Source organism: Watersipora subatra, chromosome 9 (assembly GCF_963576615.1).
Source record: "Watersipora subatra chromosome 9, tzWatSuba1.1, whole genome shotgun sequence".
Lineage (NCBI taxonomy): Eukaryota > Metazoa > Bryozoa > Gymnolaemata > Cheilostomatida > Watersiporidae > Watersipora > Watersipora subatra.
Genome location: NC_088716.1, coordinates 56682823 through 56702131, shown reverse-complemented (window position 1 = coordinate 56702131; position 19309 = coordinate 56682823). Strand labels below are relative to the sequence as shown.

The 19309-nt window shown below is 34.3% G+C and overlaps 1 protein-coding gene across 1 annotated transcript; it reads left to right on the top strand.

Annotated features, from left to right (window-relative positions):
• The first annotated feature begins 469 nt into the window (after positions 1-469).
• On the top strand, positions 470-2118 carry LOC137404325 (4-galactosyl-N-acetylglucosaminide 3-alpha-L-fucosyltransferase FUT6-like). The gene has a single exon (XM_068090519.1). The coding sequence runs from the start codon at positions 507-509 to the stop codon at positions 1704-1706; it is 1200 nt and encodes a 399-aa protein (XP_067946620.1). The 5' UTR covers positions 470-506; the 3' UTR covers positions 1707-2118.
• Positions 2119-19309: the final 17191 nt, after the last annotated feature.

The following is a 19309-nucleotide window of genomic DNA, read 5'->3' as shown; positions in this document are numbered from 1 at the left end:
TTCTCCAACTCAACTATTTGATATGTTTACCGTAGTTATCCCTTGTATTGAAGGCTGATCATCGGCTATTTGTGGCACTCTACTTTTTAATATGAGCGTGTAGGGTGTAACAAATGAAATGAATTTTATAGGTAAAGCTATGGCCATCATAGACTAAAAACAATCAAATCTTGTCTGCATTAGTCTTGCAATCTGAAGAACAACGCATTGTTAGCAAGCTTTCATTTTGTGAAAGTTCTTACAATACATATGCTGAAAAAAAAGATGTATTCTGAAAGTTACTTAATTGTTCTCTTCTCTATTCAGTTTTGCATTCATTCACAATCCAGTGCCTCGCTCATGTTATTCAGTCAAGATAATGATATGTGATACAGCATCAACTATGAGCTCTAGCTTGGCATTGAATGCTATTGTGTTAGTATTCCTAGTGGCCGGCTTAGTAAACAGGCATTCAGTAACAGGAGTTGCTACCTACTAGTGAGGTTTACTAGCTGGAAAGGAGCAGGATGCCGATGACTCGAGTGCTCTGGCTGTTAACTGCCACCTGTTTTGGACTATCCCTAGTGGTGATTCTAACAACTTACCGTTATCAAAGTGGAGCACTGGGCAGTTACACAAAATTATATGAAGAAGCTAAGTTATATGTTGATGAAACTAAGAATATCACCAATGCCTGGCGAGCTAAGAGCCCAACTACAAAACGCATCCTGCTCTACACTACCATATATGGAAGTAAATTAAACGTGAAACGGCGAATTGAAGTTTTAGAATCTATGAGCCGCTCGCAACTTCATTGTGAATGGACTACCGATAAATCACTTTATAGTAAAAGTGACGCAGTCGTATTTCATTTGTATAATAATCTCAACCGAAAAGACTTTGTCCTATCAAAACTTCCAACTCGTCACAGCTATGATCAACTATGGGTACTCATGATTCAGGAACCGCAATCATTTTACTACCCAAATCAACTGAAACAACTCAACAATATGTTTAATATGACTGTCACATTTCAGTCAGACTCGGATATAGTCATACCTTATGGCACTTATGAGAAACTAGTATCGCCTCAAATAAACAAAAAAAACAAAAACAATTTTGCGCAAAGATCAAAGTTGGTAGTTTGGCTGGTGAGCAACTGCGTAACTAGCAGCAGAAGAGAGGAGTATGTTGAAAGCCTAAAAGATTTTATAGATATTGACATCTATGGAGATTGCTCGAAGCACCATCTCAAAGGATTTAAATACAAAAAGGGAATGGCAAGCAAGTACAAGTTCTATTTAGCTTTTGAAAACGCAGATTGTGACGACTACGTGACAGAAAAGTTTTGGAGCAATCTCATGTTGGGCATGATTCCTATAGTTCGAGGAAATCGAGTAAACTATAAAACGCTCGCGCCACCAAATTCTTATATCCATGCCGATTCTTTTGCAACATTCGGGGATCTAGCTCAACATCTGCATGATGTGGCAAGCAATGAGACACTCTTTAACAAGTACCACAAGTGGAGGGATTCCTACAGGGCTCTCTTTAAACCAAATAGACAGCAATGGATGATGGAGCTATGCGCGAAGCTTCAAACACCAATTAGACAATCAATAGATGTATATAAACACTTTAGTGAAAATACTCGGTGCTTCACTTATCTCAGCGAAAAAGGTCGGGACCGTAAAGGAGAGCATATGGAAGACATTACCCGTCTTTAAAAGAAGTTCAACGACTTCAGCTACCAATCTTTCCTCTCTACTTCTGTTCAGTATGTTCGTCACGTTTTATTGTGCAACTTGCATCCGGGTTAAACAAAGTAAGATCATATAAGATTATCAAACTAACTTATGAATCATTTTTCTTTGTCTGCATTTTAAAAGATAGGATTCGGCGATTTTGATGCAGATTTCATTTGTTAATATTAACTTGATAACCGTTTAAAAACGTTAAAAGTTGTCATTATAGGTCTGAATAACAAGGCACTTACTTGTAGAAAGCATAGACAAATTCTACCCATATATATTGGCTGAAATTCATCATAAAAAAAATTTGAATTTTGTTAATCAGGGATATGGCTATTATTTTACCAAACGCTTACAATTTACCTTGAAAGAGAAAAGACCAAACAAAGTTGAGCTTCTATGAATATAGTTGCTAAGCATATAAAGGTCGATGTTTATTTCTGTGCCTGAGTAGATGAAGCTTTGATTATAAAAACACACCTTATAGTCAAAGGCTCTGGTGCACAAGTCCTGTGTGTGGTGCGAGCGTGCGTGTGTTTGGTACATGTGTGGAGCGAGCGTACGTGCGTGTGTTCGCATGCATGAGCGTGTGTTTTTCACTATTATTAGTACTCTCAGTCGTGTGAGTAAATATTATCAAAGCCAATTATTTTACATTTGCCTTTGGCTAGTTTTTAAAATAATTCAGTCGGTTAATGATTCCAGTTTCTAAATAAAAGCATATGTGTTCTTTTAATGGTTGTTTGTTAAAATAAGTGAGATTTGTACCCTATTTATTTATATTTTACTTGCGTAATATTTATAAAGTATTTTCTAAGCTGATGAGCTATTTTAGTACCCATTGGCTCAATCATATTGTTCCGTTTGTGTCTCATTGCTAAGTTGTCATCATTTATGTCCTCTTTTTTCCTCCTAGCTACTACTCTGTAGCCATGAACTGGGTCAGCTAGGTCAAGTAAGTTAACTAGGGCAGTGAAAGTTGTAGATTTTCAGTTTTTTATAATTCAAACTTTCAAAGTGTAATAGTAAAAATGATAGAACTTGGAAAGCAAACTTAACCATATTGCATGTTTATATTCCAACCAGCTTTAACAACACGAGCTAGTAGAATTATTATTCAGCATGCTGCCAATGCTATTCCTTAATAGCTAGACATTTACAGTACTATTTATATTCATCGCACATAGCGCAGGAACCAGGTACACGGAGTTAAGCTTCCAGTGTCTTAACTTTTGGAAGGAAGGGCAGTTTCTTAAGGTGTAATTCCATATCACTTGGCTTCTCCTGTTTCTATAAATTATCCCTGAATGTATAGCTTTTGAAACTCACAAGCTAGAGTAAGGCTCCGATATGAAACGATTTTTACAATTATCAATATTCTAACCTTGAAGGACATTTTTATATGAGTTTTTCTCAAACTGTCAGCATTGTTTTATATCTTAAGCTGTTGCTACATGTAAGTGTGCGCTACTTTTCTCCCATTGTTCTACCTCTTAACAGATTGTGGGATATTATGTAAATATTCTAAGCTTTTCAGTGATTAGCCAGTAATGCAGAAGGGGAGAGGGGTGGGGCTGGCGTTCATAGAAAGCTAGGGCTTTGAAAAACTAGTTTTTCACAGAAAAGCCGAGGAACTAACAGGTCTCGCTATTTAAATAGCCGTGAATCAAATGCTTGACAGAAGCCTCAGCGAGGAGAGCAAGGGAGCTGATTTAGTGAATCGCCATGCTTTTGCGGGCTGACAGAAAATCCACTGGAAATCCGTGGATGGTGGTGGGGCTTAAGAGTCGATCATATAGCAGCCTGGCTGCTTAATTGATTTGTCTAGAAATAGGCAGTAGGAACTGCCATGAAATTTGTGACAGCATTCTGTTGTGGGCGTGCATCGCCGTGGTGGTGAAGGCTGGTGGCAAAGGAGAGGTTGGTGTACTATCCTAGCAGCTTGGTGCTTCGTAACAACATCCTTGTTATCTTGCTGACACAGACTGTTAACTTATCTCAACAGATTATTATGATATGCAAATTTATTCTTAATTATTGTTTTGTTTAATTGCTCATTTTTATTTTCACAGCAATGGTATTTGCTTTTAACAAATTAGTTGTCAATCTTCAGAGTTTTCTCTTAGAAACTTTGTTGTTAGGATAATTATTTGGCTAGTAATGCCGAAAAGCCGTGAGAAAGAGTCGTGTGTAATAAGTATATTTGCGCAATTATTCTGTAGTACAGCAAGGTGGGTGAGTGATGCAGTTGCTAACCTGATTGGAAATGTGAATATTTGAGTTTCCTGTGCAGTGCAATCTTGTTCCTAACCTCTTAGCTTGGCGTCAGACAGACGGATGAGCGGACTGACGGACAGACAAACATGGCTCTTATTATAGTAAAGATTTGGCAGCCAGCAATGGTTCTATCTTTTACCTGGCTGTGAAAATGGGATAATGAGTTTGCGCTCTATTAACATCTATCACATCTACAGTAATTATTTTTACTTTTAGTATTATAATTATTACTAAACTTGCTCTATTTTTATTGAACACACTACCTAAAGAAACTCTTTCAAAGTATACAATTTGTTAAAAAAATAGCTTGCACAAAGCTTACTTAGCACTACACGACTGTTCTGAAAGTTAAAGAGAAAGAAAAGAGAAAAATAGAATAAAGGGAAGAGAGTGAAAGAGAGAGTGAAAAAGAGAGAGCAGAGGGAGCCAAAACTGTTTGAAACATGAAATGTAAACAAACAAATATACAAATATGAATGCGGCTTAACATACATGTGTTTGTGAGCTAATGCTTGTTGAATTACAAACTTGAACCAGCAAATGACTTCGCAAGCCTTTTCTCAACTCACCATTGTTATTCATGTACCAGTTTTGGTAAGACCATTATTGCGAGGTTAAAGTGGTTTCGTACCCATTTGATTCCATATAAGTTTTTAAGTGGTCACTTCTCCAGAAACTTTTTGTGAGCTATGTAGGAAACTTCTTCAACACGTAATGCGATGTGATTTTCTTAGTAGCAAAATGAAAAGCGTTGATTTTTTAATTTTATGATTAAAGCTTTTAATAAAGCTTTTAGTTGTTTCATGTTACATGCTGATACGCGAAAGAACTGTAGATGAATTTACTACATAAATGTTTCCAGAAATACAGTCAGTCAATTGGAAAGCGCCAGTTACATCTTTGTTTGACTGAGTTATCAGCTCTTTTCAAAGGAGAACTAACTCCAACTCTGTGTTATTTAAAAACAATTGAGTGGCCTCTTCTACTGTACAAATTATGTCGTTTTGCTATCACTATTGTAAGGACAGATAACTCAGATTATCTGAGTTTAAAACTTCTATAGTGACTACATAGGCCAAGGCAGTCTTATGTCTATGATGAGAGTTATCATTCCTCTACAGCCAGATTAGCTAACCTATCAGCATGGATAGGAATGCTGATAGGTTAGTATTCTGATCCTGCAATTTCTATAGTCCATGTGAGGTCATTTTTTTGGTCAAAGCAGGGTTCTATGCTTTGTTTGACTCTAATAACAAACCAGATACAATTTAAAATTATCTTTGCCAATCAATGCTTGATTTGACAAACTGATATATGGGCACTAAACCCAATGCTGCTGCTAAAGTGAGAAATAGAATAAATAAGTAAACATTCCTATAAGAGCGTTACCATGGTTATGAAAATATTGTTAGCTCACTCGGCTGCCTCTTTGACTTTGAATATACTTTTTGGTAGTTGCATAAGAGGTGATGAATGAATGTTATGCGTTATACGGCAAATATTCATGCGTTGCGAAAGCCGCCGCCTTTCGCAACGCACGTAATACCTGTTATTGGAGTCTCATGAAAGCGCATGAATACCTCACCCTGAGTCATGGCATAAAAATAGAGCTGAAAATCTGGTAAAGAATAAGGTAATAGTGTGATAGGACTTCAATGGTTGTGTTGGTGAATTCACAGAAACAAAACAGGCAGATATCATTCAGGTCAAAAAAGCTAAAATAGTGTGTCATCATTGATATTGCTGTCCCAGGATATTGATAATGCTGTCCCAGGATATTGATTTTGTTGTCCCAAGATATTGATACTGCTGCTCCAGGATATTGATATTGCTGTCCCAGGATATTGATATTGCTGTCTCAGGATATTGATATTGCTGTCCCAGGATATTGATATTGCTGTACTGGGATATTGATATTTCTGTCCCAGGATATTGATATTGCTGTCCCAGGATATTGATATTGCTGTACCGGGATATTGATATTGCTGTCCCGGGATATTGATATTGCTGTACCGGGATATTGATATTGCTGTTCCAGGATATCGATATTGCTGTACCGAGATATTGATATTTCTGTCCCAGGATATTAATAATGCTGTCTCAGGATATTGATACTGCTGTCTCAGGATACCGATATTGCTGTCCTAGAATATTGATATTGCTGTCTCAGGATATTGATACTGCTATCCCAGTATATCGATATTGCTGTCCTAGAATATTGATATTGCTGTCCCAGGATATTGATACTGCTATCCCAGTATATTGATAATGCTGTCCCAGGAGGTGTAAAAACGGTGGTAAAAGAAAATAAAAAAGTATCAGAACTTAAGATGAGAGATCTCAAGGCTTTTTGACCAATAAAAACAGCAGTTGTCCCAATTGTAACCAGTGCCCTGGCAACAACAACAGATTACCTGAGTTATTTCTTTGCATTGAGTTGCACTCTCCTTGTAACCAATCACTAGTCTGCTCCGCTGGGAACAGCACACATTTTATTGGAAGTACTAGAGATGAAGACTTGAATATGAAAATATCATTTTGGAAACCTTAGGTTTTTGGGGAAAAAGACCTGGTCCTAGACCAAAAACTAGCTTCACTCTGAATAAAAACAAACATAATATTCTTTCAGTATGGTTACCCATCGGAACAGGTATTATTGTTGCAGAAGTTTTTCAAAGCTTTTTAAGTTCTCTTGCAAGTTTTTGATATTTTATTTTCTTTCTTTTTCTCTTCTATTGTCACCAGGTTCTGCAATTTCTATACTCCATGTGAGGTCATTTTCCTGGTCTTTTACTGCCAAATATATTCTGTGAATTTGAATGACAAGTTATGTTTGTAATGAAAGATCTCACAGAATTATTGCTTTGTCATTCTTCAAAACCCTCTCTGCTGTATACACTTACCACTAGCTGTATACACTTACCACTAGCATGGTGAATTCTATAATTCTTGCACAGATTCCATTACTGTAGTTGTGTCACATAATCATGCCACTTCCTCTATTCAATTTGTGTCAGTATCTGGCACTATTGAGGAGGCCTATATAAAAAATTGCTTCCTCGGTTGCATTGCATATCTTGCACAGCAACGTTCCCTCTCACGTATCTACATATGTGAAACTTTGTCCATCGTGTTAGTAATGTCTGTTCCTTTGCTGCCAGGATGAGTCCTTCTGTTCCTTCATATTCAAAGCCATGCACATGTAGTTGTTTAATCACCTTTTTTGATCTTTGGCTCTTGTTTTAGCAGATTCTTGTCCTTAGTGTGGTTTTTCTTACTCTCGATGTTTGCAACTTTTTAGTCCACCCTCAACTGTTTCTTTGTAAACCTGGACAGTAATTTGTTGTACCGGGTATCATTTTTCCTTGAGTATCATATGGATATCTGGCAAGTCAAAAGAAGTTATTGCAGTCACACAGATATCTAGCAAGTCAAAGGAAGCTTTTGCAGACAGGTGGATATTCAGAAAGTAAAAAGGTTTTTGCAGCCATGTTAATATTCAGTAATTGAAAGGAAGATCTAATAGTATCAGTTACTATACTGAGAAACAGAAAGGTGTTGAACATCTTAGGTTAGCAGTTCTAAACAGATACCAACAACATTTGGTTGAAGAGCTGAGAAAGTCGACAACAACGATGGTAATAATAATAGATAACAATAAAGTGAAGGAAAGAGAACAAGAGATAACACTAGACCATCATCTCGTGATGGTAATACTGATAGTACTCAAAGTACTTGGAGCTAGGTATCACCTAGTACTCCATATTGACCCAACGCAAGGAAGTAGCGTTCAACAAGTTGTCTTTCTGAGATAAGACAACTTCTTCATAACAAATAACAGTTTAACTACCAGCACAGTTTAATTATCAACTAGCAAGGTCTGTTGCCTGACTAAATTCCGCTGACAAAATTAAGTACGGCAGAATTAATAGTACTTAATGAGATCAATAGTGTTTAGAAAGTTCTTACTAAGGCAGTGAAAGGTTGAAGATTTTAATTGAAAGACAAGATGAACATCAATAGTATCAGCTGGTTGGCACTTGAAAATTAAATATTGACAATACAAAATAATACAATTAAATATAAATTCCTTGATAATTGTTTGTATTACTAAAACACTCGATATCTTTAATTCCTAATTTGAGTCTAAAGCAGTGGCTCTTAACTTTGCTGGCCGCTCTGAATCCTACCAGTCCCATATGCTCTTTCACTGAACCCTTCTTTATTGGAAAAGGAAATATTTTTTTTACAATCAAGACATGAGTATATGGCTTATTGGTACACAAAATGAACTGTGCATTCAGAACCTAAAACCAATGCAATGCATGAACTCACAAGTTATAATCTTTTCATAAAGACCTTGAAAATCAGTGTGATTTCTACTCTTGCCTTTGAGAGACAAGCTGTGCCTCTTCCGCTGAACCCCTGAGACTGACTCACCGAATCCCCAGAGGTTTGGTTGATCCCAGGTTACGGACAGCTGATCTAAGGTAAGATTGCTTTGTTTAGTTAGGAGTAAAGAGTACACATCTCAGAGCCGCTAATCAAACACTGTAGAGAGGTTTCCTTAACACTTACATGTACTTTTATATATACGACCCAAATTTCCAGTTGATTTTTAAAAAACAGCTAGTGCAGCTGCAGTCTCGCACGCTGTAAAAAATCATCATGTGTAATATGTATGTACACAATTATTCTCAGATGTGAAAAGTTGGTGGAGTGGCGCAGAAGGTAGTGTGCTTAGCCGGTATCTGAATATCCAGGTTAAATTCCCGCTTCACACAATCTTTTTCCTAATGATCTTAGCATAGCTTCGAGTAGGCAGACAAACATGACTCTTATTATAGTAAAAGTTCAGCAGTATATCTGCAATCCAATTCAAGTAAACTACCAGAAATCCGTGTCAAGGATGCTTAGAAAACTCCAAGAAGCTTTCTTAATGAGTGAATAAAACATTACGTCCAAAATATGTCACTACTCATCCATTATAGAATTTTAATAAGTAAAACATGTTAATATTGTAGCATTCTAATACTCAAATAAACTTTTGAAATAATTTAAACTCATGCTAATCTCATTTTGAATGCTTTCAAAAGACAATTTTATATGACAAGCTGAAATATTTATGACACGTTTTCATTAAGGGCGTTACAAACATAGAAACAGCAAAGATCCTTGTTCTCAACTCAAATCTAGCTTTACTAAAGGTATTAGGTAGGGGGTAACTGTCAACCCGTCTTTAAAATATTCAAAATCCGAGCTTGGGCATTAACTGGCGTCACAACAAAAAAGTGCTCTGGAGATGGCGTGGGTTATCAATCACCACTGCGTGGCTTTGTCAGGATTGCCAATACACATACTCTTGCTTTGGACTCTCCAACCCATTCATACCATTGGTAAATTTTTGTGAGATTACTTTTGCTGACTTCATCATCCGTGGTTGCAAGCCACGCTTTCATGCATCCTACAACTTATGCAATTGTTTACAAACATATTTGATAAAATGAATCTTGAAGAATATTTAGGTTATCATTAGTTACGCACAAACTTCTAAAAATAGCGCAAAACAGTAACTGCAATTCTGCGAATCTCTGTTGTAGAATATTGGCAGTCCAATATGATATACCCAGGGTAATTCTCCAATCAAATTTTCCAAATACTTGCTTGCAGTTTTGCTATAAGAGTTAAGCCATACTGCTATGACAGCTGACAGATATCACAAACCTTGAGTTGTAGACCAGTGTTCATATTTTTTCTAATACTTTATATTTGTAGAATGTTCTATAGAGTTGTGAAGACGAATTGTAATACAAAAAATAAAAACCCGTGACCGTGACGGAAGAAAACCATACAAAGTAAATATGCAGTTAATCACACTCTGCAAGGCATGAAGGTCAAAAGTTTAACAACTAGCCAATGAAGCAAGAAGGTCACCAAAGGTCATGAAAGTTATAAAATCACATGCTCACCGTCTGACCACCTCAGTTCTATATAGGAGGATTTTTCCTTTTTCTGTGGGTGGTTTCATTTTTTGCTTTTTTTTACTGAGAAAAGTGAAGTATTTCTTTTTTAATGCGGTTGGTATATTTTCTTGCAGAAATTGACAAGATTCACAAAGTTGAACTTCTCCTGTATCCTGTAATATGATGTAATAGATGTTTGAGAGATCGGTACAAAAAGTACAGTGATCTAGCAATGCACAATGTAGACAAAGCTCAATGATTACAAAGAAAATAAACCCAAGGTTTACTCACTACAATTCACATGTCTATGCTATAGCGACATTAAGGATTCTGCTTTAGCCAGTGAGTTGTTATAGCAACATAGAAGTAGTGCAACTGCAGTGTGCAAATAAAGTGTTTATTTATAATAGATGTAATGTCAATAAGAGGGTCTATAATATATATAACGTAAATAAGAGTGTTTATAATAGATGCAATGTAGATAAGAGTGTCTATAATAGATGCAATGTAAATAAGAGTGTCTATAATAGATACAATGTAAATAATAGTGTCTACAATAGAGGCAATGTAAATAAGAGTGTCTATAATAGATGCAATTTAAATAAGAGTGTCTATGATAGATACAATGTAAATAATAGTGTGTACAATAGAGGCAATGTAAATAAGAGTGTCTATAATAGATGCAATTTAAATAAGAGTGTCTATGATAGATGCAATTTAAATAAGGATGTCTATAATAGATGCAATGTAAATAAGAGTGTCTATAATAGATGCAATTTAAATAAGAGTGTCTATGATAGACGCAATTTAAATAAGAGTGTTTATAATAGACGTAACGTAAATAAGAGCGTCTATAGAAAATGCAATGTAAATAAGAGTGTCTTTAATAGATGCAATTTAAATAAGAGTGTCTATAATAGATGCAATGTAAATAAGAGTGTCTATAATAGATGCAATTTAAATAAGAGTGTCTATGATAGATGCAATTTAAATAAGAGTGTCTATAATATATGCAACGTTAATAAGAGTGTATATAATAGATGAAATGTAAATAAGAGTGTCTATAATGGATGTAACGTAAATAAGAGTTTCTCTACTTCAAATTCATGTATTTTAGTTATCTCATGAAATGTAAATTTTACAACAAAACAACCAAATTTATAACTTGATAATCCGCTTCAAGGTACAGCAGAAACCCGGATGATGAAGTCATCTATTATAGACACTTTTATTTACATTGTGTCTATTCTAAACACTCTTATTTACATTACATCTACTATAGACACTCTTATTGACATTCTACCTATTATAGGCGCTCTTAGTTATCTTACATCTATTCTAGACACTCTTATTTACATTGCATCTATTATAGACATTCTTATTTACATTACATCTATTATAGACACTCCTATTTACATTACATCTATTATAGACACTCTTATTTGCATTTTTTCTATTATAGACACTCTTATTTACATTACATCTATTATAGAGACTCTTATCTACATTGCATCTATTATAGACACTCTTATTTACATTGCCTCTATTATAGACATTCTCATTTACATTGCATCTATTATAGACCCTCTTATTTACATTGCATCTATTATAGACCCTCTTATTTACATTGCATCTATTATAGAGACTCTTATTTACATTGCATCTATTATAGATAAGCACTTTATTTGTACACCAGGCTAGGGAGGTGAGCTGGTCTTTGAGTATCAGCTGGATGAACTTTGCTTAGCTTGTTAAAAACCTACCTCCTCTTCTTTACTGGTGCTTTCCCTTGGCACCTCCCTGACATAGTTTATTAACTCTGGATATGCATTCAGACCAACGTTATCCAATTCACTGTCGCTTTCTTCAATGTCACTTTCCTCACTGTCACTTTCTTCATTGTCACTTTCCTCACTGTCGCTTTCTGTCTCTTCATTCACATCACTGGTTTCTTCATATTGCTGATTCTCTACATCTCTCATGAGATGTTGTGGCGGGCTTATTTTCTTGGCTCCATAACTTCGTAATTCCTTTTTGCTATGAGCATATACGCACTGCAAGTGGAGACAACTGTGCTGGATTAGTTAAAGTATGTACATAAGCATATATAAATATGTGGGTTAGCATGTGGAATACAGGCAAATTAGCATATAAAGTACATATATAATAGTTGCAACATAAAATTATAGACATATAGATTGCGTATGCATTAGTATATAAAATACAGGTTCAGATACATATAAAATACATATACATTAGCATATAGAATGGATACAACAGCATGTAGAATAAATAAGCATATAAAATATAAGAGAAATTAGTGGGGTTTTAGTTGATTTAATTATAAATTCAATTCAAATTGCCTAATTGCAACATAGCTAAAATATCATATTAAAATTTCTCTTATTAATAAATACTGGTCTATACACTAGTCGTCTGTTTTCAGATGCATGAAGCACAGTTAGGTTGGTACGATGCTCTTAGCTGGATTGAGTTGGATGATCCTAGTTACTATTGTCTCCCCTGACAATAAGCCGACAGTATGAAAAGCGCAACGTCTGCCTTATCTCAATTTTTAGAAAGTATTGTTTGCTGGATTCGATCAAGGTTTAGAACAGGCAAGGGAGGTAAGCTGCATTAACATCTTAAATCTCTGGTACAATATTACCAAAATATTTTTTACCAAAATATTTTAAATGCACAAAACTTACTTATTTCTAAAAGAGTTTGGTTCTATAAGGTTAGTTATGCCATTCAGCTAGCATATAAATACAACTTGCCTCTGTGCTTTCCAAACTGCACATGTCTTTCAAATTCTTTTGGCAGAGCTCATATTTAGGCAAAGGGCGAAGTTCACTTTTTCCATGGGCGTATGTGCACCTCCGTTTGTTGCATAACCCTTCCTCATTATACTTGCAAAGAACGGTTTTCTTTAGCAATATGCGCAGCCTCACAGGACACTGCTGGTTCTGACAGAGTTCATGGTGTTCAATGTTGGTTTTCTAGAGCAAGCCAATAAGCACAGAGGTGATGTTGTGTATAAGGGGGTAAAATGTCATATAAGGTCATACAAGGTCATAAAAAGTCGTACAAGGTCGTAAAAGGTCATACAAGGTTGTACAAAGTCGTACAATGTCGTAAAAGGTCGTAAAAAATCATACAATTTTGTACAAGACCGTACAAGACAATAGAAGAGTACCAACCTTAATGAGCTCGTCGTACTTTACAAGACATTGTTGAAAACCCCGGTATTGCTCAAGCTCGTTCTTGCCATGAGCATACTGGCAGCTTGCACCGTAGGAGCAGTTAGGCCAGTGTCGACAAGGAGAAGTCTTGAACTTTCGAACACCATTTTTGTTAGGGTCACCTCTCTGTAGTTAAATTACAGTGTTGAGGGTAACAAGCAGTGTTTTACGGTTTGATGAATATTGGTTTTTTGGCATGCCATTACCACGAAAAGCGATCGTGCTCTGTGACCGCAGTTCAACACTAGGGGTGTATTCTAGGTAACACCACACAACAACTAATGTGATTTTAACGATCGGTGTTTAGAAAGACCACTCAGAGAAATTCACCGGTCTGAAGAAAATCAGTATCTTGTAATTTGCAAACTAGTTTACATCATTGAAACTTGTCTGAAGCTTTCATACATAGGCATAATCTACATCATATGTATTGCTATGGCAGGTCTTTTGTGCAGTTCAATCTAGCTCTTTGTATGGTCTCACATATTATTGATTTGTGTTGCCCATTTATTGAACCCAAGCGTGGCACACGGTAACTTCACGTGATAAGACCCAAGGCCAATCTCCCAGATATGTGTCAACAACGATACACGGTTCATAAAATCACGTTTACGCAAACCATTAAACAAAGGGTTTTGTAAATTGAGAATAATTTATTATTGGCTCAGGCAAACACTTTTATAAAACTTTTGGCTGCCTGTTTTTATAATGTAATGCGCGATAATGTTATAAACTGCTACTGTTTTTATAATGTAATGCGCGATAATGTTATAAACTGCTACTGTTTTTATAATGTAATGCGCGATAATGTTATAAACTGCTACTGTTTTTATAATGTAATGCGCGATAATGTTATAAACTGCTACTGTTTTTATAATGTAATGCGCGATAATGTTATAAACTGCTACTGTTTTTATAATGTAATGCGCGATAATGTTATAAACTGCTACTGTTTTTATAATGTAATGCGCGATAATGTTATAAACTGCTACTGTTTTTATAATGTAATGCGCGATAGTGTTATAAACTGCTACTGTTTTTATAATGCAATGCGCGATAATGTTATAAACTGCTACTGTTTTTATAATGTAATGCGCGATAATGTTATAAACTGCTACTGTTTTTATAATGTAATGCGCGATAATGTTATAAACTGCTACTGTTTTTATAATGTAATGCGCGATAATGTTATAAACTGCTACTGTTTTTATAATGTAATGCGCGATAATGTTATAAACTGCTACTGTTTTTATAATGTAATGCGCGATAATGTTATAAACTGCTACTGTTTTTATAATGTAATGCGCGATAATGTTATAAACTGCTACTGTTTTTATAATGTAATGCGCGATAATGTTATAAACTGCTACTGTTTTTATAATGTAATGCGCGATAGTGTTATAAACTGCTACTGTTTTTATAATGCAATGCGCGATAATGTTATAAACTGCTACTGTTTTTATAATGCAATGCGCGATAATGTTATAAACTGCTACTGTTTTTATAATGTAATGCGCGATAATGTTATAAACTGCTACTGTTTTTATAATGTAATGCGCGATAATGTTATAAACTGCTACTGTTTTTATAATGTAATGCGCGATAATGTTATAAACTGCTACTGTTTTTATAATGTAATGCGCGATAATGTTATAAACTGCTACTGTTTTTATAATGTAATGCGCGATAATGTTATAAACTGCTACTGTTTTTATAATGTAATGCGCGATAATGTTATAAACTGCTACTGTTTTTATAATGCAATGCGCGATAATGTTATAAACTGCTACTGTTTTTATAATGTAATGCGCGATAATGTTATAAACTGCTACTGTTTTTATAATGTAATGCGCGATAGTGTTATAAACTGCTACTGTTTTTATAATGCAATGCGCGATAATGTTATAAACTGCTACTGTTTTTATAATGCAATGCGCGATAATGTTATAAACTGCTACTGTTTTTATAATGCAATGCGCGATAATGTTATAAACTGCTACTGTTTTTATAATGTAATGCGCGATAATGTTATAAACTGCTACTGTTTTTATAATGTAATGCGCGATAGTGTTATAAACTGCTACTGTTTTTATAATGCAATGCGCGATAATGTTATAAACTGCTACTGTTTTTATAATGCAATGCGCGATAATGTTATAAACTGCTACTGTTTTTATAATGCAATGCGCGATAATGTTATAAACTGCTACTGTTTTTATAATGCAATGCGCGATAATGTTATAAACTGCTACTGTTTTTATAATGTAATGCGCGATAATGTTATAAACTGCTACTGTTTTTATAATGTAATGCGCGATAGTGTTATAAACTGCTACTGTTTTTATAATGCAATGCGCGATAATGTTATAAACTGCTACTGTTTTTATAATGCAATGCGCGATAATGTTATAAACTGCTACTGTTTTTATAATGCAATGCGCGATAATGTTATAAACTGCTACTGTTTTTATAATGTAATGCGCGATAATGTTATAAACTGCTACTGTTTTTATAATGTAATGCGCGATAATGTTATAAACTGCTACTGTTTTTATAATGTAATGCGCGATAATGTTATAAACTGCTACTGTTTTTATAATGTAATGCGCGATAATGTTATAAACTGCTACTGTTTTTATAATGTAATGCGCGATAATGTTATAAACTGCTACTGTTTTTATAATGTAATGCGCGATAATGTTATAAACTGCTACTGTTTTTATAATGCAATGCGCGATAATGTTATAAACTGCTACTGTTTTTATAATGCAATGCGCGATAATGTTATAAACTGCTACTGTTTTTATAATGTAATGCGCGATAATGTTATAAACTGCTACTGTTTTTATAATGTAATGCGCGATAATGTTATAAACTGCTACTGTTTTTATAATGTAATGCGCGATAATGTTATAAACTGCTACTGTTTTTATAATGTAATGCGCGATAATGTTATAAACTGCTACTGTTTTTATAATGTAATGCGCGATAATGTTATAAACTGCTACTGTTTTTATAATGCAATGCGCGATAATGTTATAAACTGCTACTGTTTTTATAATGCAATGCGCGATAGTGTTATAAACTGCTACTGTTTTTATAATGCAATGCGCGATAATGTTATAAACTGCTACTGTTTTTATAATGCAATGCGCGATAATGTTATAAACTGCTACTGTTTTTATAATGCAATGCGCGATAGTGTTATAAACTGCTACTGTTTTTATAATGTAATGCGCGATAATGTTATAAACTGCTACTGTTTTTATAATGCAATGCGCGATAATGTTATAAACTGCTACTGTTTTTATAATGCAATGCGCGATAATGTTATAAACTGCTACTGTTTTTATAATGCAATGCGCGATAATGTTATAAACTGCTACTGTTTTTATAATGTAATGCGCGATAATGTTATAAACTGCTACTGTTTTTATAATGCAATGCGCGATAATGTTATAAACTGCTACTGTTTTTATAATGCAATGCGCGATAATGTTATAAACTGCTACTGTTTTTATAATGCAATGCGCGATAATGTTATAAACTGCTACTGTTTTTATAATGCAATGCGCGATAGTGTTATAAACTGCTACTGTTTTTATAATGCAATGCGCGATAATGTTATAAACTGCTACTGTTTTTATAATGCAATGCGCGATAATGTTATAAACTGCTACTGTTTTTATAATGCAATGCGCGATAGTGTTATAAACTGCTACTGTTTTTATAATGTAATGCGCGATAATGTTATAAACTGCTACTGTTTTTATAATGCAATGCGCGATAATGTTATAAACTGCTACTGTTTTTATAATGCAATGCGCGATAATGTTATAAACTGCTACTGTTTTTATAATGCAATGCGCGATAGTGTTATAAACTGCTACTGTTTTTATAATGCAATGCGCGATAGTGTTATAAACTGCTACTGTTTTTATAATGTAATGCGCGATAATGTTATAAACTGCTACTGTTTTTATAATGCAATGCGCGATAATGTTATAAACTGCTACTGTTTTTATAATGTAATGCGCGATAATGTTATAAACTGCTACTGTTTTTATAATGTAATGCGCGATAATGTTATAAACTGCTACTGTTTTTATAATGCAATGCGCGATAATGTTATAAACTGCTACTGTTTTTATAATGCAATGCGCGATAATGTTATAAACTGCTACTGTTTTTATAATGCAATGCGCGATAGTGTTATAAACTGCTACTGTTTTTATAATGCAATGCGCGATAGTGTTATAAACTGCTACTGTTTTTATAATGCAATGCGCGATAATGTTATAAACTGCTACTGTTTTTATAATGCAATGCGCGATAATGTTATAAACTGCTACTGTTTTTATAATGCAATGCGCGATAATGTTATAAACTGCTACTGTTTTTATAATGCAATGCGCGATAATGTTATAAACTGCTACTGTTTTTATAATGCAATGCGCGATAATGTTATAAACTGCTACTGTTTTTATAATGTAATGCGCGATAATGTTATAAACTGCTACTGTTTTTATAATGCAATGCGCGATAATGTTATAAACTGCTACTGTTTTTATAATGCAATGCGCGATAGTGTTATAAACTGCTACTGTTTTTATAATGCAATGCGCGATAATGTTATAAACTGCTACTGTTTTTATAATGCAATGCGCGATAATGTTATAAACTGCTACTGTTTTTATAATGCAATGCGCGATAGTGTTATAAACTGCTACTGTTTTTATAATGTAATGCGCGATAATGTTATAAACTGCTACTGTTTTTATAATGCAATGCGCGATAATGTTATAAACTGCTACTGTTTTTATAATGCAATGCGCGATAATGTTATAAACTGCTACTGTTTTTATAATGCAATGCGCGATAATGTTATAAACTGCTACTGTTTTTATAATGTAATGCGCGATAATGTTATAAACTGCTACTGTTTTTATAATGCAATGCGCGATAATGTTATAAACTGCTACTGTTTTTATAATGCAATGCGCGATAATGTTATAAACTGCTACTGTTTTTATAATGCAATGCGCGATAATGTTATAAACTGCTACTGTTTTTATAATGCAATGCGCGATAGTGTTATAAACTGCTACTGTTTTTATAATGCAATGCGCGATAATGTTATAAACTGCTACTGTTTTTATAATGCAATGCGCGATAATGTTATAAACTGCTACTGTTTTTATAATGCAATGCGCGATAGTGTTATAAACTGCTACTGTTTTTATAATGCAATGCGCGATAGTGTTATAAACTGCTACTGTTTTTATAATGTAATGCGCGATAATGTTATAAACTGCTACTGTTTTTATAATGCAATGCGCGATAATGTTATAAACTGCTACTGTTTTTATAATGTAATGCGCGATAGTGTTATAAACTGCTACTGTTTTTATAATGTAATGCGCGATAGTGTTATAAACTGCTACTGTTTTTATAATGTAATGCGCGATAGTGTTATAAACTGCTACTGTTTTTATAATGCAATGCGCGATAGTGTTATAAACTGCTACTGTTTTTATAATGTAATGCGCGATAATGTTATAAACTGCTACTGTTTTTATAATGCAATGCGCGATAATGTTATAAACTGCTACTGTTTTTATAATGTAATGCGCGATAGTGTTATAAACTGCTACTGTTTTTATAATGTAATGCGCGATAGTGTTATAAACTGCTACTGTTTTTATAATGCAATGCGCGATAGTGTTATAAACTGCTACTGTTTTTATAATGTAATGCGCGATAATGTTATAAACTGCTACTGTTTTTATAATGCAATGCGCGATAATGTTATAAACTGCTACTGTTTTTATAATGTAATGCGCGATAATGTTATAAACTGCTACTGTTTTTATAATGTAATGCGCGATAATGTTATAAACTGCTACTGTTTTTATAATGTAATGCGCGATAGTGTTATAAACTGCTACTGTTTTTATAATGCAATGCGCGATAATGTTATAAACTGCTACTGTTTTTATAATGCAATGCGCGATAATGTTATAAACTGCTACTGTTTTTATAATGTAATGCGCGATAATGTTATAAACTGCTACTGTTTTTATAATGTAATGCG